The 21,017-nt window shown below is 60.7% G+C and overlaps 1 protein-coding gene across 1 annotated transcript; it reads left to right on the top strand.

The window, feature by feature from the left end:
- The first annotated feature begins 2,828 nt into the window (after positions 1-2,828).
- On the top strand, positions 2,829-20,246 carry ABCB9 (ATP binding cassette subfamily B member 9). Its single transcript, XM_040987084.1, has 12 exons — positions 2,829-2,909; positions 6,942-7,613; positions 9,579-9,693; positions 10,068-10,198; positions 10,887-11,092; positions 11,724-11,921; positions 12,533-12,661; positions 13,680-13,868; positions 14,228-14,401; positions 15,421-15,580; positions 17,564-17,700; positions 19,139-20,246. Exons 2-12 carry the CDS (start codon positions 7,025-7,027, stop codon positions 19,397-19,399), a joined length of 2,289 nt encoding a protein of 762 aa, XP_040843018.1. The 5' UTR covers positions 2,829-2,909; positions 6,942-7,024; the 3' UTR covers positions 19,400-20,246.
- The last annotated feature ends 771 nt before the right edge of the window (positions 20,247-21,017 follow it).

Below are 21,017 nucleotides of genomic sequence, written 5' to 3'. Positions count from 1 at the left end.
GGGAGGGAGACAAAAACAGAACTCTTCCATCCACTGGTTCACTCTGTCCGTGGCCACACGAGCCAGGGTTGGGCCAGGCTTTGTTCAAATGCCAGGATGGCCATCCCAGTCTCCCTGTGGCAGGGTCATCGGCTGGGTTTAATCCCCAAATGGACTCAATGGCTAGGTTAATGCTCAGAGCTTCTGGGGCACCAACGCGGATGCAGGGGCCCAAGGGTCCATCCTGCACTGCTTTCCCAGGTGCATCGACAGGGAGCTGGACAGAAGTCAGGACATGTGTCAGCCCCCATACGGGATGCTGGCATTGTAGGCAGAGAATTCACTTGCTATACCACCGCACCAGCCCCAGCTTGCTTTCTTTCTTTTTTCTTCTTCTTTTAAAAATAGTTGTTTATTTATTTGGACAGCAGAGTTAGAGAGAAGTGACAGACTGAAGCCAGGAGCCAGAAACCTCATCCCAATTTGCCACATGGATGACAGGCCCAGCACTTGGGCCATCTTCCACTACTTTCCCAGCCACATCAGAGAGTTGGACAGGAAGTGGAGCAGCCGGGGCTAAGCTGGGCCAAAGCTGGCAGCCCAGAACTCCAGTTTTCCCAGGAGGGTAGAAGAGACCCAGACAATTGAGCTACCATCTGCTGTGTCCCAGGATCCACTAGCAAGGAGCTACCTTGAAACCCAGCAGGATGGCTTAGTGACTAGATCCTTGCCTTGCAACAGCCAGGATCCCATATGGGCATTTGTTTGGCCCCACTTCCCATCCAGCTCCCTGCCTGTGGCCTGGGAAAGCAGTGCAGGACGGCCCAAAGCCTTGGGACCCTGCACCCGTGTAGGAGACCTGGAAGAAGTTCCTGGCTTCTGGCTTCAGATTGGCACAGCACTGACCATTGCTGTCACTTGGGGAGTGAGTCATCAGACAGAAGATCTTCCTGTCTCTCCTCCTCTCTTTATATCTCACTTTCCAATAAAAATAAATAAATCTTTTAAAAATCAAACAAAAATACATGTCATTTTTAAAACTTAAAAAGAGAGAGAGTTACAGAGAGAGGAGGAGGGGACAGAGAGGCGTCTTCCATCGTGGTTCATTTCCCAAATGGCTGTGGCGGCCAGAGCTGGGCCAGGTCTTAGCCCTGCAGCTCTTCCATCCTCCCCCTTCTTCTGTCGGGTTGCAGCGTTACTGAGATGAGCCTCTTGTATCCCCTGGTCACCCATTTGGAGTGCCTCATTCCCGGGTGTTAGAACATTCCCCACTCAGGAGAAAGGAAGAACTGTTGCCATTAGCAGCCTCTCCCTCCCTGGAGCGAGCCCTGCGACCTGGCTGGGGTTGTCTGCTCAGCCCCACGGTGCAGCGGAGGTGCAGGGCATGGCCAGGACATCTGCCCCGCAGTGCCCACAGCCTCCTGAAGTGCACCTGACATTGCCTTACCTTGCCCAAATCCCGTTGCAAACTTTATTTAGTGGAGGTCAGAAACCCAGATGCTTGGACCATCCTCTGCTGCTCTTCCCAGGCCAACAGCAAGGAGCTGCACCAGAAATGAAGCAGCAGGGATGTGAACTGGCACCCATCGGGATGCCAGCACTGTAGGTGATGGTCCGTGCTATGCCAGCTCCCAAGTGACTGGGACCTGCTACCCATGTGGGAGGCCTGGAAGATGCATGCTTAGGGTGCCTGACCCAGTTTCATTTCTTTTACAGAATTTACTGCTACTTGAAATTATATTTTTACCTGAATCTTTGTAAAGATTTATTTTTATTGGAAAGGCAGATATACAGAGAAGAAGAGAGACAGAAACATTTTCCATCTGCTGGTTCACTCCCCAAGTGGTCACAATAGTAGGAGCTGAGCCAGTCCGAAACCAGGAGCCAGGAGCTTCTTTGGGGTCTTCCACAAGGCTGCAGGGTCCCAAGGCTTTGGGCCATCCTGCACTGCCTTCCCAGGCCACGGGCAGGGAGCTGGATGGGAAGTAGAGCAGCTGGGACACGAACCGGTGCCCATATGGGATCTCAGTGCATGCAAGAGGAGGACTTTAGCTGCTAGGCTACTACGCTGGGTTCCTGAAAAAAATTTAATGAAATTATTTGCTTATATATTTGAAAGGATGACAGAGGATACCCCATAGCACGGACTGGCACCCCGAAAAAGCAGCCAGGGCCGAAGCCCAGAGTCCAAACTCCATCCTGGCCTCCCACAGAGGTGGCAGGAGCCAAAGCATTTGGGCCATCATCTGCTGTTGCCCAGGACCAGATGCAGCCTCTGATGGGATGCTGGACATAGGCCACGGTGCCACGGGCCGACTCCCCTACGGTGCAAGGGCTGCATCGTGGGGCGCTTCCTTTCTGCCCTCAGCTGTCTCTCCAGCTCTCAGTCCTGGCTTAGCCCCTGTTGGCGCCTCCCCCTTCCTCTTCCCAGTCATAGAATGCCAGCTCGAGAGGGTACAGTCCTGTTTGGGTTATGTTCGATCTCAGATGCCTGGATCCGGGTGCTGGACGAAAGAAGGAATGAGCGAGTGAGTGGGCATCATTTGCTGCACCCTCGTGGGCAGGCAGGCCCTGCTGAGCAAGCTCCCCGCTGCACAGCAGCACCTCGAGGCAGGTGAGCCGCACCGCGCGGGGCCCGCCGGGAGGTCGGGGCAGGCCGGCCGCCCAGGCCCCGCCCCTCCCGCGAGGGCGGCCCGCCCCCGGCCCGGAAGCCCCGCCCCCAGGATGTCCCGCCCCGGCCAGGCCCCGCCCCGCGGCGTCCCGGCCTCCGCGCCCGCCGGGCTCGGCTCCGACCTTGCAGCGGCGCAGCGCGGGCGGGCGGCGCGGGGCGAGCTCGGCGCCCGCGGGCCCCGGCAGAGGCGCGACCCCACGCCCCCGACGAGCGGAGTCTGCGGCAGCCCCCTTGCCGCGGCCCACCTGGTGCCTCACAGGTAAGGGCGCGGCGCCCGGGACCCCGGACCCCGGACCTCCGCGGGCCGGGCTTCCGAGCCGGGCACGGGCCGGGGGGCGGCTGACCCCCTGCCTCGGTGAGAGGGGCACCTCGCTGCAAGGTGGGCGCCTCCTCGGAGCCCTGCGGGCCCGCGCCCCGCAGCCCTGCAGCATCCTGTCGGCGTCCGCAGGGCCAGGGTTCCATCTTTTTAACCCCTCAGACACCAGCACCTCTGGGAAAATGAGGGGGGAACGAGTGTTGGGGGGCACCCTGAGTTGTCTTCCCCCTCGGCACTCGGCTTTGAGGGCTCCCCACCCCCACGGCGGAGCCCTGGCTCTGGCCGTTGCCGAGGGCGGCCCTGGCCTGCTCCCAGGTAAAGCCGAGCCCTCGGTCTCTGCAGCTGGCCAGTGGGCCGTGGCCACCCAGCACCCCGAGTTCCCAAGGCAACCCCTGCCTTGTTCCTGAGCCTCCCAGGCCTGCCGTGGGGCACAGGGAGGATCATGCGGGGATGACTGCCTTCCCCCTTAACCCCTGGAGATGGGGTGGCCTCCATCCCTGTCTGCCCCCAGCCCACTCCTAGACCCTGCACTGTCCAGCTGGCCAGGCCACCGGGCACCAGAGCAACTTTCCCAAGTTCCTGAGTGAGCCAGTGCTTGCCGAGCTGTGAGTGGGGCAGTGACCACTTTGGGTAAAACACTCCCAGGATAAGGGGTTCATGGAGGTCACTGGCTTGCCTTACTGACCAGCCTGGGCCAGCCGTCTTCCTCTGCTTCCACCCTCGGGACCCTCAGCAGGGTGGTGAGGTGGGACTGAGCGGGCCAGTGGCATCCAGTGCTGCCCGACTTGGGCAACTGGTGGGGTGGTGAGGGGTGTTACCTGTGGTCTCCCAGCCCGTCTGGGCTAGCCTGTCCTGCTGCTGGAGATGACCCAAACAGCGTCCCCTGTGCAGGAAGTAAGCTCTGGACAGGACCTTGGCGAGGATACCCCATCCCCCCGTGCTGGGCCCAGGTGCAGCCTGCGGTGGCCTCCGCCCTGTAGTTCGTCCTTGTCCCCCAGGCTGTGTGCATCAACCGCTGCCCACAGCTGCAGCCATGCCTGGGTGTGGGGGGGAGGGGCTGGGATGTGTCTTCAAGCAGCCAGGGGGGTCCCCATCTTTCACTGCTCTGCAGTCCTGCCTGACAGCCTCATCCCCTTCAGGCTCCTGCTTGACTGCTTTAAAAATAACGGAGTGGCGTGTCCCCAATGAGGACTGTCCCCCAGCCTCAGCTGGATTCCGCCTGCAGGCACCCGTAGTGAAAGGGCCCAGCTCTTGGGGGCAGGGCCTGGGTGCCACGGCCGCCGCATTGCTTCACCTGCTGGGTGGGCTGAGCCAGCCCCCTCCCTCTCTGGGCTCTGCCTTCCCCTCTCAGTCAGCAGTGACCGTTTGAAATGGTGTTGAGTCCACTGAAGGCAGACAGCTGGGCCTGCAGGTGGTGGCTGGCCGCCGAGGCCAGGGGATGGCAACGGAGCCTCCCTTCGCCCTGTCCCTGGGGCCAGAGTCGGGACAGCTGGCCAAGCCCCTGGGCTGCTGCCCAGCCTCCAGGTTTCTGGCCATCTGCGCGCTGTCCCACTTCTGGGTGCTGGGGGACCCCTTGTGCTGAGGTGACCGCTGGGGCGGTGGGGTGGCCTGGTTCCTCCAGCGCTGGCCTGGCCAGGAAGCCTAGGGGCATGGGGCCAGGAGCTTCCCTCTCCCTGGGCTCCGGCTTGAGCTTCCCCACTAGCAGGTTCCCTGGGGCCTCTGCATTGCAGCAGACAGAGCCTGTGCCGGCAGCTGAGGCCGGGCCAAGGGAGAGCGAGGGGCCAGCGGGGGACCTGACCATCCCATGCCCCTGCCCAGGACTCTGCCTGGTCTGGCTGTCTTTGGAGAAGCTGTTGCTGACTGAGCCTCAGCTCTGTGGCTGAGGTGCCTGGGCAGGAAGGCTGGCAGGCGGGGGTGGCGGCTTGGCTTTCATCAGGGGTGGTACCCACCCTGGAGAGGCTGTTGGGTGGGACTAGAGCGTTTGGCCGGCTGTGTGACCTGGGGCAGGATACCTAGCTTAACCTCTCTTTTTCCTGTATTCTCCCCCGTAAGGCAGGGATCGCGCCTGGATCAACTTCCTGGGATTTGTGGGTATTAGCATATGTAAATCAGACGGTCATCACCGTCCCCATCCTCATCCTGCCCTGGGCCTGGGCAGCCCCTCTGAAAGCGAAGGTGGCATCCCTGGCCCGCACTGCCCGGTCTCCCGCGCTGCCATCCACGCGCTCTGTGATCTGGGCGTGTTTGGAGGCCTCAGGCTCCCCGTGTGCTGGAAGGAGATGATGTCAGAGCTAGTTTCATTGTGAGCCCACAGTGTGTGGCACAGCCCGGGCCGGAGGAGGTGTCGTGTTGCGTGACTCTGTGTGACTTGTGGCTATTGGATACCTGCTTGCGGCCCAGGCGTGCAGCGAGCGGAGTCAGGAGCCAGTGGCCTCCACATCCAGCCGCAGCTGGCTGGTATCTGGACTGAGTCTCTGGGTCCTGCTGTCCCCAGCCGTGCCGTGGGAGAGTGGGAGGTTCTGCTGCCTTCCCTGGGAGAGGTCAGGTCCCAGGTGGGCAGAGGCTGGCGCAGCTCACAGATACCCACCTGAAGACGCTGGGATGTCCCTGAATCACCTCAGAGCACCTGCTCCCTGCCCCACGCCAACGGGAGGCAGCATTCCGGGATGTACCTGGCCCCATGCCGGGCACACTCCCAAACCCAGACCACCACACCCACTTGGCAGTGTCCCTGCAGCCTGGTCAGAATCCGCATTCAGAAAACCACGGGGTGAGAAGACAGATTCTGGAAACTTCCAGGCAGACACAAATGTCCCCGAGTGTCCCTGGGCCCTGCACCCACTCTCTTAGCCTCCGGGCCGTCGCTTGGTCTAAGGGGTCAGGGTCCTTATGTGGTTGCCGATAAGCCTGATTGGGAGATGTGCACTGATCAGGCACCCAGTGGATGCGGTTGATAACAGCCCGCAGCCGTTATCATGCGTCCAGCAGTGCCCAGGCTGGCACAGCCTCCCCCGGTAGTTCTGTGGCTGGGGCGACAGGTTTGGAAGGAGCCAGGCGAGGCTGGGAGCGTGGTGACTCCACACTGAGCTCCGTTGGTCTGGACGTGCCCGTGAAGTTGCCTGCATTTGCTCCCCATGCCTCTGCTTCTCCGACGTCAGGGCTCTGCCTCCTGCCCCAGGACACTGGCACCATCTGTCCCGCCTGTACAAACCCTATTCAGCCATGGAGCCCCATAGCGTCCACCCCCAGTCTCAGCCCAGTGCCACCTTCCCGGTTGCTCTGCCCTGCCACCCATCCCTTGGCACCCTCTCCAGCACCCTGATTTCATTCCCTCACCCGTGTGGGCTGCTCCTCATCTGCTCCAGGGCCAGGACCTGTGGGGTCTTGTTCCACTGTTCAGTCCTGGCAGAGCGCAGCCTCCAGTGCCTGGCAGGTGCCCAGTGCAAGGACCCTGGCAGAACCTTGTTTTAAACAGAACCTTGGCGGCCCCATAGGAAGTTGGTACTCTCTCTTTTTTATTATTTTTTAGATTTATTTATTTATTTTTATTGGAAAGTCGGATATACACAGAAGAGGAAAGACAGAGGAATATCTTCCATCCACTGGTTCACTCCCCAAGTGGCCGCAATGATCAGAACTGAGCCAATCCAATGCCAGGAGCCAGAAGCCTCCTCTGGGTCTCCTGTGTGGGTACAGGGTCCCAAGGCTTTGGGCTATTCTCGACTGCTTTCCCAGGCCACAAGCAGGGAGCTGGATGGGAAGCGGGGCTGCCGGGATTAGAACTGGTGCCCGTATGAGATTCTGGTGCATGCAAGGCGAGGACTTTAACTGCTAGGCTAACGTGCCAGGCCCAGCCCTCTCCGTTTACAGGTGACAAAACAGGTTTGGAGGTGGTGAGCAACTTGCTCCAGGTCATGGAGCAACCCATCCCAACCTGAAGCCCTGATCCCAATGCCTACTCTTGCCCCACTATAGATTGGACCTCACCCACGGACCATGGCATCCTCACCCCCGTGAGCCCCAGCTGCCCCACGTGCCGCCCGCCGCCAGCCAGCAGGATGCGACTGTGGAAGGCGGTCGTGGCGACCCTGGCCTACGTGAGCCTGGACGTCGGCGTGACCACGACCATCTATGTCTTCAGCCACCTGGACCGCAGCCTGCTGGAGGACATCCGCCACTTCAACGTCTTCGACTCGGTGCTGGACCTGTGGGCCGCCTGCCTATACCGCAGCTGCCTGCTGCTGGGGGCCACCATCGGCGTGGCCAAGAACAGCGCCCTGGGCCCCCGGCGGCTGCGGGCCTCGCGCACGGCCATCACCCTCGTGTGCCTCTTCGTGGGCATCTATGCCATGGTCAAGCTGCTGCTCTTCTCTGAGGTACGCCGGCCCATCCGAGACCCGTGGTTCTGGGCTCTCTTCGTGTGGACGTACATCTCGCTGGCCGCCTCCTTCCTGCTCTGGTGGCTGCTGTCCGCAGTGCGGCCGGACGCCGAGGCCCTGGACGCCGAGGCCGACGGCTTCCCTGCCGAGGGCCGGCCTCCGCCCGAGCAGGCGTCCGGGGCCACGCTGCAGAAGCTGCTGTCCTACACCAAGCCTGACATAGCCTTCCTCGTGGCCGCCTCCTTCTTCCTCGTCGTGGCTGCTCTGGGTGAGTGAGGGCGCTGCGTGTCGGGCGGGGTAGGCACCTGCTCCTTCCTCCCTGGGTTTGGATTTTCACTCACGCAGTTCAGACGTTACGTTGATACGAAAAGGTGAATGTCATGACTTTGCTCCTGGTGTTCCCCTGATTACTTTGCCCCTTGCCCAGAGCTCACTCTGGGGCAGGTTTCTGGAAGCTTCCAAGAAGGCAAGGAATCATGCCCCCCACTCCTCTTTTCCTTTTCTGGGGTGTGTGTTTAGTGTTTCCCTGTGCAGCTAGGAGCAAAAAGAACTCATTGCTTCCCCACGTTTCTTTTTAAGATGTATTTATTTACTTATTGCTTTGAAAGGCAGAGTGACAGCTGGTTCACACCCCACATGCCCACAACTGCCATGACTGGGTCAGGCCCAAGCCAGGAGCTGGGAGCTTCACCTGGGTGTCCCCAGTGACTGCAGGGACCCAAAGCACTCAGGCCACCTTCTGCTGCCTTCCTGGGCACATTGGCAGGGAGCTGGGTCGGAAGTAGAGCAGCAGAGACACGGACTGGTGCCTGTGTGGGATGCTGACACCACAGGCTGCGTCATCACGCCAGTCCTACTTCCCCACCTTGTACGCACGCTTCATGTCTTGCTCTGATCTCTACCAGTGTTTTCTGGAATTTTCCCAGCCAGCCCCCCTCCTCTTCTCGGCTGCCACATTGCCTGCCGTGTGACTTCCCTCGGAGTGCTGCTGCACCCACAGGGCACCTCCCTGGTGTGGGGCCCCAGCCTTGCTGTTCAGTTTGCTCCAGCTACACCGGCCGTTGCAGATGCTGGCATGGAGTGACAGGCTGCCGGGAGCAGGGGCCGAGGCAGGGCGAATGGGAGCCATGTGGCTCTGGGTGGAGGTTTGCCGGCATGTGGGGCTCTGTGCACCTGGTAGGAATAAGTTTAGCACTTTGGACCGCATGCCCCACGTCCTTGTCTTCCTGGTGGGGAAACCAAGGCAGAACACATAGCTGTGGCTCCAGACCCCAAGGAGGCCGCCACCCGTCGGTTTCCCCAGCAAGTCCAGCAGGGGGAACCAGAACCCCGCGGATTGCAGCTATCCAGTCAGCCGAGCCAGCGCTGGGCGAGCTGGCCAGGGAAGGCCTGACCAGTGGGCCATTGGTTGACTTTTCCTGAGCACCTGCTGTGGGCCCTGCCTCGGGCCAAACTCGGCCCAGGGACACAGCTGCAGGATAGCGTCCCTAGAGGCACAGGGGCCCGTATGCCCTGGCCCACTGGTGCCACAGGCTGTGTCATTCGTGCATGGCAGGAGTGTGTGCCCTGGTCTGCTGGGCTCTGCCTCCTGCCTGGCCTCTGGGTCCTCCAGAAGGAGCTGGCTTGGAGGAGAGTGTAGACCCCTCCCTTAGGTCCCAACCACTCTGCCCCCAGCACTCCCTCGCTCCCCAAAGCCCTACCTTCTCATGGGCTTGTGCAGGTGACCAAGTTTCAAACAGAAAGCCCGGGGGATGCCTCCAGAAGGCAGTGGGTGGGGCAGAGAAAGGGAACCCGTATTGGAAGTAGCTTTGGGTTTTCATCCCCATCCCTTCTTTGCACTTGACCTTAAGCCTGCTGCTATAGGGAAGCCTTAGACGGTGGGGGAGGGGTCATCTGGCCGGCTGGACAGGGCCCACCCAGAGGCTGGGACGGCTGCTGCAGGCTGGCTCATGACGGAGCCAGAAGTGAGTGTGGTCCACAGATCCGGCAGCTGGACTCTGCGCCCTCTGCCAGCAGGCCTGACGTCCTGCCTGCCAGCCCCTGGTCAGCTGCATGGCCTGGGCTGGCCGTGGTCTCAACCTTACTCTCATTCTCTGTGCAGCGCGGGGGAGCACCAGGTGGGGGTCCTGCTGCCGAGGAATGCAGCCACATGTAGGGGGGTTGACGCCCTGTGGGGGCGTGAGCAGAGTGGGCGCCCTGGCTGCAGGCACTCTGAACCCTGCCCTCTCCCCAGGAGAGACCTTTCTGCCCTACTACACGGGCCGTGCCATCGACAGCATCGTCCTGCAGAAGAGCATGGAGCAGTTCAGCGCGGCCGTCACCGTCGTGTGCCTGCTGGCCATTGGCAGGTAGCCAGCCAGCCGGCCCACATCCCGTCCCTTTGCCCCCACCCAGGAGGAAGGGCAGGTATCCCTGGTGGACCTGGCCCTCAGCCGCTCACCATGGCAACTAGCTCCTGAATTGGCCATACCCTTCTAACCCTGAAGAGGGGTTCAGCCCTGCCTTTCCCTGGTGTTTGCCCGGCAGGAGTCTGGCCTAAGCGAGGGCCTCATCCCTGGAGTAACGGGGGCCTGGCAGGCACACTGGGGTCCCTCACCCGCCCCTCCCTCCCCCACCCTGGGCCCCATCCCTTCCCTCACAGAGTGAGCTGCCGGGCCAGGCCCCGAGGGCGGGGGGGGTCGCTGTGGAAGGCCGCGCTGTAACGTCTCTCACCTGCAATCAGCTCGTTTGCCGCAGGTACCCGGGGCGGCATCTTCACCCTCGTGTTCGCCAGACTCAACGTGCGCCTGCGCAGCTGCCTCTTCCGCTCGCTGGTATCCCAGGAAACAAGCTTCTTCGACGAGAACCGCACAGGTGAGCTCTCCCCAGGGGCTCCATGGTCTCCATGGGCTTTTACCTCCGTCAGGTTCAGGGTGGACACGCCCTGTGGCCCGGCCTCAGCCCTGCGGCTTTGGTATGGGCTTGTGGATGTCATCGGACCCTGGCCAGGCCACCCAAGGTCTCCATAGGGCCAGGTGTGCCCCGGCCTATGGCCACTCATCTGGACCTCAGCAGTCGGAGACACTGGCCAGGGCAGCAAAGCACAGCGTCCAGCTGGGATGCACGCACTGGGGCTGGCCAGCTTGGTCTGAGTCCTGGTCCCACCATGAGCCGACTTGGCCTCTCTGAGCTTCTCTTTTCCCACCTGAGGAATGGACCAATAATGGCCAACACCTCAGGGTCAGTCGGGCGCTGTCAGTCCAGTGTCGGCACGAGGGGAGAGGGGGTCTGCCCCTTCCTCTCCCGTTCTCTCTCCCAGCCCAGACTGTAAGGGACAAGGAGAGTCCTCACCCTCCCTAGAAGGAGTGCACAGCCTCGAGGGCTGACCCCTCAGCAGCCCTGGGCCTGGACTGCTGCCGCTCCCGGTGGGGACCTGAGCAGCTTCCCGCTGGTGCTGGGGGCGGCAGGCCTAGTGGGAGGGAAGGAGCGGGCTGCCAGTGCCTGTCTCAAGCTCCCTCAGGGACGCCCTGGCACGCAGGGCCCTCACGGCTGGGCGTTTCAGGTGACCTCATCTCCCGCCTCACCTCGGACACCACCATGGTCAGTGACCTAGTCTCTCAGAACATCAACATCTTCCTGAGGAACACGGTCAAGGTCACGGGCGTGGTGGTCTTCATGTTCAGCCTGTCCTGGCAGCTGTCCCTGGTCACCTTCATGGGCTTCCCCATCATCATGATGGTGTCCAACGTCTACGGCAGATACTACAAGGTAGGCGCCCCCACCTGGCAACACCCGCAGCTGACCCGGAGACGGGGCTGGCAAGGCGCTCCGCTGGGCACAGTCACTCATGAACTCAAGCAGAGCGCCCCTGGCCTGCAGAGCAGGGATGACAGAGCAGCAAGGCGGAGGATACAGGGATGCCGTAGCAGGTTAAGTCCCCACCAACAAGGGATGCTGCTCCAAGTTCCCGCTGCCCCACCTGCGAGCCAGCTCCCTGCTGATGGCCTGAGAAAGCAGGGGCGGTCAGGCCAAGTGTCTGCCTCGCTCAGAGAGGGATGTACACCCAGATGGGTCATCAGCCTGGCTTTTGGGGCAAGAACCAGCAGATGGAAGATGTTTTCTAGAAAGCATTGCCCCAACCTGTGTGGTCTGGGGCAGCTTCCCTGGGGTGCTGGAGATGAGCTCATCCCAGGCCCCACCCCTGGGAGATGGCCCCCTCCCCAGGAGCCTGCTCGCTGGAGGCGCCTGCTGAGCTGGGTCACCCCCTCTTGTTTGAGGCCCCCCAGGTAGAGCTGGCAGCCACTGGGTGTGGAAGCGGCCCTCAGGCTGACAGTGAGGCCGACACGGAGACCGTCCTGGTTTGGGGTCTCCTTCTCCTCGCCCCACTTCCTGCCCGTAGAGACTGTCCAAGGAGGTCCAGAATGCCCTGGCCAGAGCCAGCAACACAGCCGAGGAGACCATCAGCGCCATGAAGACAGTGCGCAGCTTCGCCAACGAGGAGGAGGAGGCGGAGGTGTACCTGCGGGGGCTGCAGCAAGTGTATAAGCTCAACAGGAAAGAGGCAGCCGCCTACATGTACTACGTCTGGGGCAGCGGGGTACGTGCTGCCAGACGCCGGGCAGGGGGTCTGATGGGGCAGACCCAGCCCAGGACTCAGGCCAGTGCCCGTGTGCTGCTGTCAGGCCGGGGCTCCTGCTTTGCCCAGCTCCGGCCCTCCTCCCAACCATGAAGAGGATCAGGCTGTGCCCCAAGGGCAGCTTTACCCCACCATAGTCCACGGGCTCTGCGGGAGCAACAGGGGGAATGAGGATGCCCTGGGCCTGGCAGGGCCCTGCCTCCCTGCCAAGCACCAGCCAGGAGAGAAGGGGCCGCAGTGCCTCCGTCTCAGGGGCCTCGGAGCCGCCTGTCTTCTTGCAGGGTCGCCTCTGGAGGCTGGCCCTGGGGTGAGGGTAGAAGGGGGCTCTGTCAGGTTCCAGGGCGTGGGGAGGAAGCAAAGGGCCCCTGGACACAGGCCTTCCTTCAGGGGACCTGGGTGGTGAGGTGACCTGAGCCGAGTCACTCCAGCTCTCTGCATTCAGGGCTGGCATGGGCCTGCCAGAGTGTTGGGAAAGGCTCTGGGGAGGATGTCCCTGTAGGGGTGGCTGGGGGTGGCCAGGCTCCCAGGACCGGGCCCGCTGACCCGAGCCCTCTCACCCCCTCGGCCCCCAGCTCACGCTGCTGGTGGTCCAGGTCAGCATCCTCTACTACGGGGGCCACCTCGTCATCACAGGACAGATGACCAGCGGCAACCTCATCGCCTTCATCATCTATGAGTTTGTCCTGGGAGACTGCATGGAGGTGAGGGCGGCCTAGGGGAGGGGTGTCCCTGCGGTGTATACCTGGTGTCCGAGCCCACGGGGAGGGGCATCTCCCTGAGCTTGCACCTACAGCTGTCAGGTGATGCGGCCATAGTTGTGCCACCAGGAATCCTCGCCTCTGGAACACTTCAGGGGGCACGGATGTGTCACAAGGCATCCCATGCAACCAGCCTGTCCCACGGTCAGACTGTCCCGTGCAGGCAGCCTCTCCCACAGTCAGACTGTCCCGTGCAGGCAGCCTGTCCCACGGTCAGACTGTCCCGTGCAGGTAGCCTGTCCCACGGTCAGGGGTTAGGGAAGCATGGCTCACCCATAACCTAGAAGTGGCTTGGCTGGCTGAGATTTCACACAGGATTCCAGGAGCAAGGGGGCCCAAGAGGGATTAAGCAGATGGCAAGGCCCCAGCCGGGAGGTACAGGCTGGCCCCTGAGGCTGCTGCCCTGCCCTGCAGTTTTAGCTGTGACTACACAAATGTCAGTGCAGAGATGGGTCAGGGAGGGACGGAGGCCCATGCCGGGCCATGGGAAGGGCTGTGAAGGGCAGAGACTGTCTGCCCAGAGTTGGCAGGCACTTTGGTGGGTGATGACAGGAAGCTCCCTTGGTTGAGGGACTTGACATCCTGGGTTCGGATCCTGGCGTGTCAGGACGCACGCACAGAGGGCTGGCGAAAGCGGCCGGGCCTGTGGCGCCTCACTTTAAAGCCTGCAGCGGAACAAGCAGGCCCTTCCCGCTCTGCCACATTCCTACTGCTCCGCTTCCCTTCCAGCTTGGGGGGAGCAGGAGAGTGAGTGGCGGGGACACACTCTGACAGCCAGCGCACCACCTGGCATCACCACCATCTTGCAGTTTCCTGTATTGGTGGGAGTGGGGTCCCTCGAGCCCCCTCCAGGACCCCCAGAACTGTTGCTTTGCCCAGCCCCTTACCCCTCAGCTCCCACAGGTAGTGCTGGGTGCCAGAGGGCGGGCAGGCTAGGACAGTGTGTCTGCCCCGCCTGCAGTCCGTGGGCTCCGTCTACAGCGGCCTCATGCAAGGCGTGGGCGCAGCCGAGAAGGTGTTTGAGTTCATCGACCGGAAGCCGACCATGGTGTACGATGGAAACTTGGCCCCCGACCACGTGGAAGGCCGCGTGGACTTTGAGAATGTGACCTTCACCTACCGCACACGGCCCCACACCCAGGTCCTGCAGGTGAGGTGGGACCTCCAGGCTGCCCCCTCTGACCCTCATCTGCCTCCTCCACGCCAGCCAGGGGCGCCTAAGGTGGGGTCCCTGGCTCGCTGCAGGAGTTCGGGCACCAGCTGGGGAAGACAGAGCCATAGCAGATAATCCCAGGGAAGAAGCTACCCCAGGGTGCTGTCAGGGGATGTCTACCGAGTCAAGGAGGGCTTCTCGGAGGAGGGGGCTGGAGTGGAGACCCAGGAGCCAGTTGGGCAGCTGCCAAGTCCAGGGTCCTCCAGAGGTGAATGATCCAGGCCCAGCAGCCCGGGGTGGCCTGCGAGGAGCACCCCTGGGCAGTGACTGGCACTGGAGCGCTGTGTTCCCCACAGAACGTTTCCTTCAGCCTGACCCCGGGCAAGGTGACGGCCCTGGTGGGGCCCTCGGGCAGTGGCAAGAGCTCGTGCGTGAGCATCCTGGAGAACTTCTACCCGCTGGAGGGCGGCCGCGTGCTGTTGGATGGCAAACCCATCGGCGCCTACGACCACAAGTACCTGCACCGGGTGGTAAGTGGTGGCCACGCTGCCCAGCCTCACCAACCCTCCCCACCAGACACGCAGCCAAAGCATTCTCACCACAACAATACCTCCCAGGGCAAGCGACAGAACATTCTGGCAGCTGGAAGCCCCTCCCCTTCACCCAGGAGGAGGGCATCGTCGTCTTTTGCCCATGGTTCTCACCGACTCCATGCTGCGGCCTCGGACAGCTTGGCTCTGGGCCCATCTTGGGCTTCCGCTTGATGCAGCGTGGAGAGAAAGGATGTCAAGAGATGGGCAGGTGCTGTGCCGAGCACAAGCAGGCCTAGACGGGCAGGAACCTGCCAACACTGCAGCCTGGATGGAGACCCTGTTGTCTTCGGTGTCAGTCTCCTATGGTGCTAAGGGACAACTGTATTTGTCTTTTTTTTTTTTTAAGATTTATTTATTTGAAAGAGAGATCTTCCTCTGCTGGCTCACTCCCTCTTGCACCAAGCCAGAACCAGGAGCCTGGTACTCTGTGTGGAGCTTCCATGTGGGCTGCAGGGCCCAAACACTTCATCCTTCCTCCGCTGTCTTCCCTGCGCACTAGCAGGGAGCTGGATGGAAACCAGGGCAGCCAGGAGTCCAGGCCCTGCCTCAGAAGTGTGTCTGTCCGCCACCCAGCCAGAGCGCTGGCCCTCATTCATGGCCTGCTTCTCGCATAAGGGCGTTCCTGGTTGGCCTCCCTTCCCAGCTTCTCCCCAACCCCGCACTACCTGTCTTCTCCCCATGGTGGCGATACAGAGCCTGCTCTCCAGCCAGGAACTTGGCTTGGAGCCGGGCAGGAGCCTCTGTGTGCTGGGCCTTCAGGAGGGGGCCCAAAGGGCTGGCACGAGGCCACCAATTCTCTGTGGTTCAGGCAAGGGACGCAGCGCACGCAGCCAGGCCCGGATCTAGTTTCAGACCCGAGGCCCCTGGCGCCAGCCAGGCCCTGGCCCGCGAAGCTGCTGGTGACAGCTGCCCTGACACTTTCCTGGCGTCTCCCACCCTCCTGTTCTCTCCCCCAGATCTCCCTGGTAAGCCAGGAGCCTGTGCTATTCGCCCGGTCCGTCACAGACAACATCTCCTACGGCCTGCCCGCTGTGCCCTTCGAGATGGTGGTGGAGGCCGCCCAGAAGGCCAATGCCCATAGCTTCATCATGGAGCTCCAGGATGGATACAGCACAGGTAAGGCTGACATAGCTGCCCCTTGCCAGGCAGGGGTGCTGGGGCTCCCTCGGGCTAGGCTGCACGCTGCACCACCTCCTAGCCCTTCGTGGAGTGAAGTGGTGATTTTGAAGGGAGCTCTTGGGGCTGGTATGGAAGTGCAGCAGGTAAAGCCACCCCCTGCAGTGCCAGCATCCCATGCGCATCCCTCCAGCTCCCTGCAAATGACCTAGGAAAGCAGCAGAGGATGTCCCGGGTGCTTGGGTCCCTGCACCCACTTAGAAGACCTGGAGGAAACCCCTGACTCCTGGCTCTGCCAGCTGTTGAGCTAGTGAACCAGTACATAGATAGATCTCCCTCTGTCACTTGCCTTTCAAATAAATAGATTAAAAAAAAAAAAAAACAAGCAAGGGGCCAGCACTGTGACTCAGCAGTCAGCAGTCTAATCCTCCACCTGTAAGCACTGGCACCCACAGGGCACTGGTTCTAATCCCGGAAGCCCCACTTCCCATCCAGCTCCCTGCTTGTGGCCTGGGAAAGCAGTCGAGGACGGCCCAAAGCCTTGGGACCTGCACCCACGTAGGAGACCCGGAGGAAGCTCCTGACTTCACACCAGCTCAGCTCCAGCCGTTGCAGTCACCTGGGGAGTGAATCATCAGACAGATGATCTTCCTCTTTGTCTTTCCTCCTCTCTGTATATCTGACTTTCCAATAGAAATAAAATCCTTTAAAAAAAAGTTTAAAAAAATTAAACTGATAAAAAATAAAAGCAAATAAGTCACTACATAAAATAAAGGGAGCTGCTACCTGACATTTAGCGTATTCCCGGTACTGTCAGCCATTACCTCCTTCTAGTCCCTCATTACCAAAGTAGTTGTCATATTAATTATTAGCATCAGTGGGTTTTATAGTAGCAAATTAATATTTTTAATTTGGTGAGCTAAATCATACAAATTTATGTAGTATGTGGAATGTTAATCTGACAGTAGAGTTGTATGTACCCAGTGTTATCTGACATGACATTTGTAATACGTATACTTTTGTTTACCTCAAGCCAATTCGGGGCTTCACGTATGCCTTCCCAGGCACATCACTGCGGAGCTGGGCTGGAGCTGAGCAGCTGGGCTCCAGCTGTTACGGGGTGCAGGTGTTCCCAGCTGCACACCAGGCCGGCCCCGCAGCCCTCCGCGAGCTCACAGCACGTTAACTGTCCCCCGTGTGAGCTGTGCGTCCAGAACTCCTCTCGTGCGGCCGCCCCGCGCTCTTCTCCCCTCTGGGTTGTTTCTGAGTCCTTGAGAGCCAGCACTTACCTGCTTTGAAAATAAAGCAGAACAGTCAGCCTGTGGGAGGCTGGTCCCTCCTCCCCCACCACACCCCTCCCCTTGCTGCCGTGTCCTGGGTTTTAGTCCTGCTGCCTCATCCAACCCATAGACCAGACGTGTGGCTGCTTCTCCTGAGCGCCTGTTGGGGAGCAGCAGCCCCCAGGCCTTGTGGCTGCCCAGCCGTGTGAGCCACCAGCGTATAGGCCCTTACGCTGTCTAGGTGACCTTACGCCTTCCTTCGTGAGCAGTGGGACTTGGTGATTTCTGGGTTTTCCCTGGGGTGCTTCCTGATTCTGTGTGTTGACCGCACGTGTGAGCCGCGTGACCCCTGCCCTGCTGCTGTGCATGCGGCATGCGCAGCAAGGGGATCTGGGTGCCTGGACTGGCTCAGCCTAGGCCACGCCCCACGGCCCTGCTCGGCCAGCTGCTGGGCTCTGCCGCCTCCATCAGCTCCAGGCAGGGCACGCGGTCCCCAGGGCCTCACCAGTGTGGTGGGTTAGCAGTGGGTTCCAGCAGCAAGTGTTGTCTTTGCACCCGTTTGCATGTCTCCCATGGAAGTGGTGGAGCCGTTGGGGTTGTCCACCAGCCTCCTTGGAGCCCTTCCCTGGAAAGCCCAGCTCCCCAGCGGCAGGGGGAGGCCCAGCCTCGCCCCCTGTTCATGGCCGTGTGTCTGCACCTACAGAGACTGGGGAGAAGGGTGCGCAGCTGTCAGGCGGCCAGAAGCAGCGCGTGGCACTGGCCCGGGCTCTGGTACGGAACCCCCCTGTCCTCATCCTGGATGAAGCCACCAGCGCGCTGGACGCCGAGAGCGAGTACCTGGTGAGTGACGGGGTCAGCAGTGGGGGCAGGGAGGAGGGGTCCCTGAAGCCCAGCCTTGTTCCAGGCAGAGCCAAAGCCCCATGCTGGGCCGGGGAGCCAGGCTGGAAGTCCCTGGCCTGCAGCTGGAGGTTGCGACCTTGAGCTGGCTTCACCCCTTCCCTGGCTCTCCTGGTCATAGTCAAGAGGGGGGCTTCAAACAGTTCGTGGAAGAAACGAATTAGCAGATGGACACCTTCATGACATTGTGTGCACGTGGTTGTTTGTACTAACTCATCAGTCGTAATGAATTAATGAAATCAGTGCTAGCTTCACTATTGCAAGGTGTTCACCGCAGTGCACCCTGGGAGAAGGTGAGAGAGGCTCCATGGGAACTCTCTGTACGTCCTGCCTCGCTGACTTTTAAACCCAAAGTCCATGCATAGCTTTTCTTATAATATACATTTTCTTTCTTCTTCTTTTCAATTTTTTGCTTATTTGAAAGGCAGAGTTCTAGAAAGAACAGGCATCTTCCTGCATTAGTCCACTCCCTGAATAGCTGCAGTAGCCAGAACTGAGCTAGTCTGCAGCCAGGAGCCAGGAGCTGCTTCTGGGTTTCCCATGTGGGTGCAGAGTCCCAAGCACTTGGACCATCCTTTGCTGCTTTTCCAGAGGCCTTAGCAGGGGGCTAGGTCAGAAGTGGAGCACCCAGGACTCAAACCAGCACCTATATGGAAAGCTGGCACACTATGACTCTATTTTTGAGAGCTGTTTTAGTCTTGCAGGTAAATGAGGCAGAGCATACGGGCATGTCACAGGTCGCCCTGAGCCCGGCCCCGTTTCCCTGCTGTCCGTCTGGCAGCGTAAGACACGTCTTGCCACTTTCCACTGTCTCGCCCTTGTTTCTTTGCTTCGCTGAGTTGCTGCACCTGCTGAGCGGATGCACACTTCACCCAGGGTTCCTCTTGGAACTGCCCTGCTGTGTGGATTTGGACAGAGGCAGGAAGTCGCATGCCCAGTGTCAGGGTCACACGTGGGACAGGTTCATGCCCGAGCAGTGCTCCTAGAACGGGGTCTCCGAAGTGGAAGCGGACTGTTGGAGCGGGCGCTGAGCTAGAAGTGATGCAAACGCAGTTGAAGTGCATGTGGCGGATGGGGTTGTGCAAGGACACAGGCGGAGACTCGGCCGTTGGTACCCCGCCTTGGTGCGGGTGGTGAGCAGCGAGGCTGGGCCAAGGGATGCTGGGCCCGTGTTTGCTCGCTGAGCTTTGGATGGTCATGCCACCAAGTTAGACAAGGGTGAGAGAAGCAACCGGAAGGCCAGAGGACCAAGAGGAGGGGCCGCGCCCTAAGTGGCGAGCCCTGGCTGGGTCCTTTTCTGGCTTGAGCAGGGTGGTGGACAGTGAGGCCCGAGCCAGCGCACCGCCAGCACCCCGCCAGCACTGCCCTGCTGTCCCCGCAGATCCAGCAGGCCATCCACGGGAACCTGCAGAAGCACACGGTACTCATTGTGGCGCACCGGCTGAGCACGGTGGAACGGGCACACCTCATTGTGGTGCTGGACAAGGGTCGCGTGGTGCAGCAGGGCACTCACCAGCAGCTGCTGGCCCAGGGCGGCCTCTACGCCAAGCTGGTGCAGCGCCAGATGCTGGGGTTTGAGCCCACCTCGGACTGCACAGCTGGCCGCATGGAGCCGCCAGGCAACGGATGTCTCAAGGCCTGACCCTGTCCCTGGGCGCCGCCTCTCCTGGGGCTGGGAGGGGTTCTCGCCTGGCACATGTGCTTGGGCAGCTCCTCACCAAGCCCCCTGCTGCCCTCCACACCCTGGAGGGAGACCTGCCATGCCCTCTGTGTGTCACTGCTTCCTGCATCTTGCCCCAGATCCCACCTGCTCCCTGCACTGCCAGGAGCCCCGACCTGGCCTCCAGGGACTCCAAGCCAAGCTCAGCAGGGCTCCCTTCTTAACCAAGGTCTCACCAGGGTTCCGACTGCTTGGTTGGACGCTGCCCTGTCAACTCCCAGGTTTCAAAGCCTTGTCCTTTCTTGGGAGTAGCAATGGGCAAGTTCACCAAGATGTGCTAGAAACTTCTGAGTCAGGGAGACGTCAGCAGAGAACGAGACCCCCTCCTCTGTGGAGGTGGGGATCCCCGTCCCAAGAGGATAGCAGAAACTTCACTCTGGGCCCCCACTTCCCAGCGCCCCAAGGCTGGCCAGGGCTGGGTGGGGAGCAGCGAGGGGGAGGGGTGACCTTCCTGAGGCCCCCTCTGCCTGCCAGTCGGAGCCAGTCTCACTGTGAACCACCACGGACCTCAACAGGGGAGGGGCTGGCCACGCCGGGCAGGGTTGCTGGGGTGCCCGCAGCCCTGCGTCGTCCCCACCCCATCTACCCCTGCACTGGCTGGCAGCCCCCTCCCATGCTCCCCCGGCCTCCCCCCCGCCCCACCGCTCTGCTGTTTGGGAGGTCTGTGTGGATGTTTCCAAGACCTGTTTCTTCTCCGCTGGATGATGGGACGGTGGCACAAGATGTTGGGAGAACCCGATCAATAAAGTGTACTACCTCTGACCCCCGACCTCTCACCTCTGCCTGGGTTTTTTTTTCCCTGGACCTGGTTATCCTCCCAGCCCAGCCCAGGCTAATTGCCTCCAATCTCTAGGGCCCAGGAGCCCCTGTGCCTCCTGGGGTCCCCAGGGCCCAGGCAGGGTACAGAAGCACACTGTAGTGTTTCCATGTTTCAAATACTAGCACGTCACACTGCATGGGTACTGCAAGGCCAGCTGTACCTGCTTCCTGCCACCTGGGTCCCCTGCTTGTGCTTAGGGCCTAGGACCTACCTGGAGCACCTGTTCAACCTTGGATGCTCAAGCTCGCTCCCTGAGAAAGCCATTCTGAGAGTTAGAAGTGAGTCCCTAGGGCCCAGTGCGGTAACCTAGCAGCTAAAATCCTCGCCTTGCACTCACTATGATCCCATATGGGCACTGGTTCTAATCCTGGCAGCCCCACTTCCCATCCAGTTCCCTGCTTGTGGCCTGGGAAAGCAGTCGAGGATGGCATAAAGCCTTGGGACCCTGTACCCATGTGGAAGACCCGGAAGAAGTTCCTGGCTTCTGGCTTCAGATCGGTACAGTTCCAGCTGTTGCAGTCACCTGGGGAGTGAGTCATTGGATGGAAGATCTTCCACTCTGTCTCTTCTGCTCTCTGTATATCTGACTTTCCAATAAAAAAAAAATCTTAAAAAAAACAAAAAAGTGAGCCCCTAACGGTATTTTGTACCCGGTTGTAGGTCAAGCTGCTACTTGAAACACCAGCATCCCATATGAGCACTGGTTCTAGTCCTGGCCGC

Source organism: Ochotona curzoniae, unplaced genomic scaffold (assembly GCF_017591425.1).
Source record: "Ochotona curzoniae isolate NIBS_2020 unplaced genomic scaffold, NIBS_Ocur_1.0 contig_46, whole genome shotgun sequence".
Taxonomy (NCBI): domain Eukaryota; kingdom Metazoa; phylum Chordata; class Mammalia; order Lagomorpha; family Ochotonidae; genus Ochotona; species Ochotona curzoniae.
Note: the sequence above shows the minus strand (reverse complement) of the source record. Positions and strands in the feature narration are given on the sequence as shown.

Excerpts from the sequence above, each read along its gene's own strand:
- ABCB9 (XM_040987084.1), top strand. The coding sequence starts at position 7,025 with ATGCGACTGTGGAAGGCGGTCGTGGCGACCCTGGCCTACGTGAGCCTG. Across the intron at positions 12,662-13,679 it reads TCCTGGGAGACTGCATGGAG|TCCGTGGGCTCCGTCTACAG; the intron begins GTGAGGGCGGCC and ends CCCCGCCTGCAG. Across the intron at positions 13,869-14,227 it reads CCCACACCCAGGTCCTGCAG|AACGTTTCCTTCAGCCTGAC; the intron begins GTGAGGTGGGAC and ends TGTTCCCCACAG.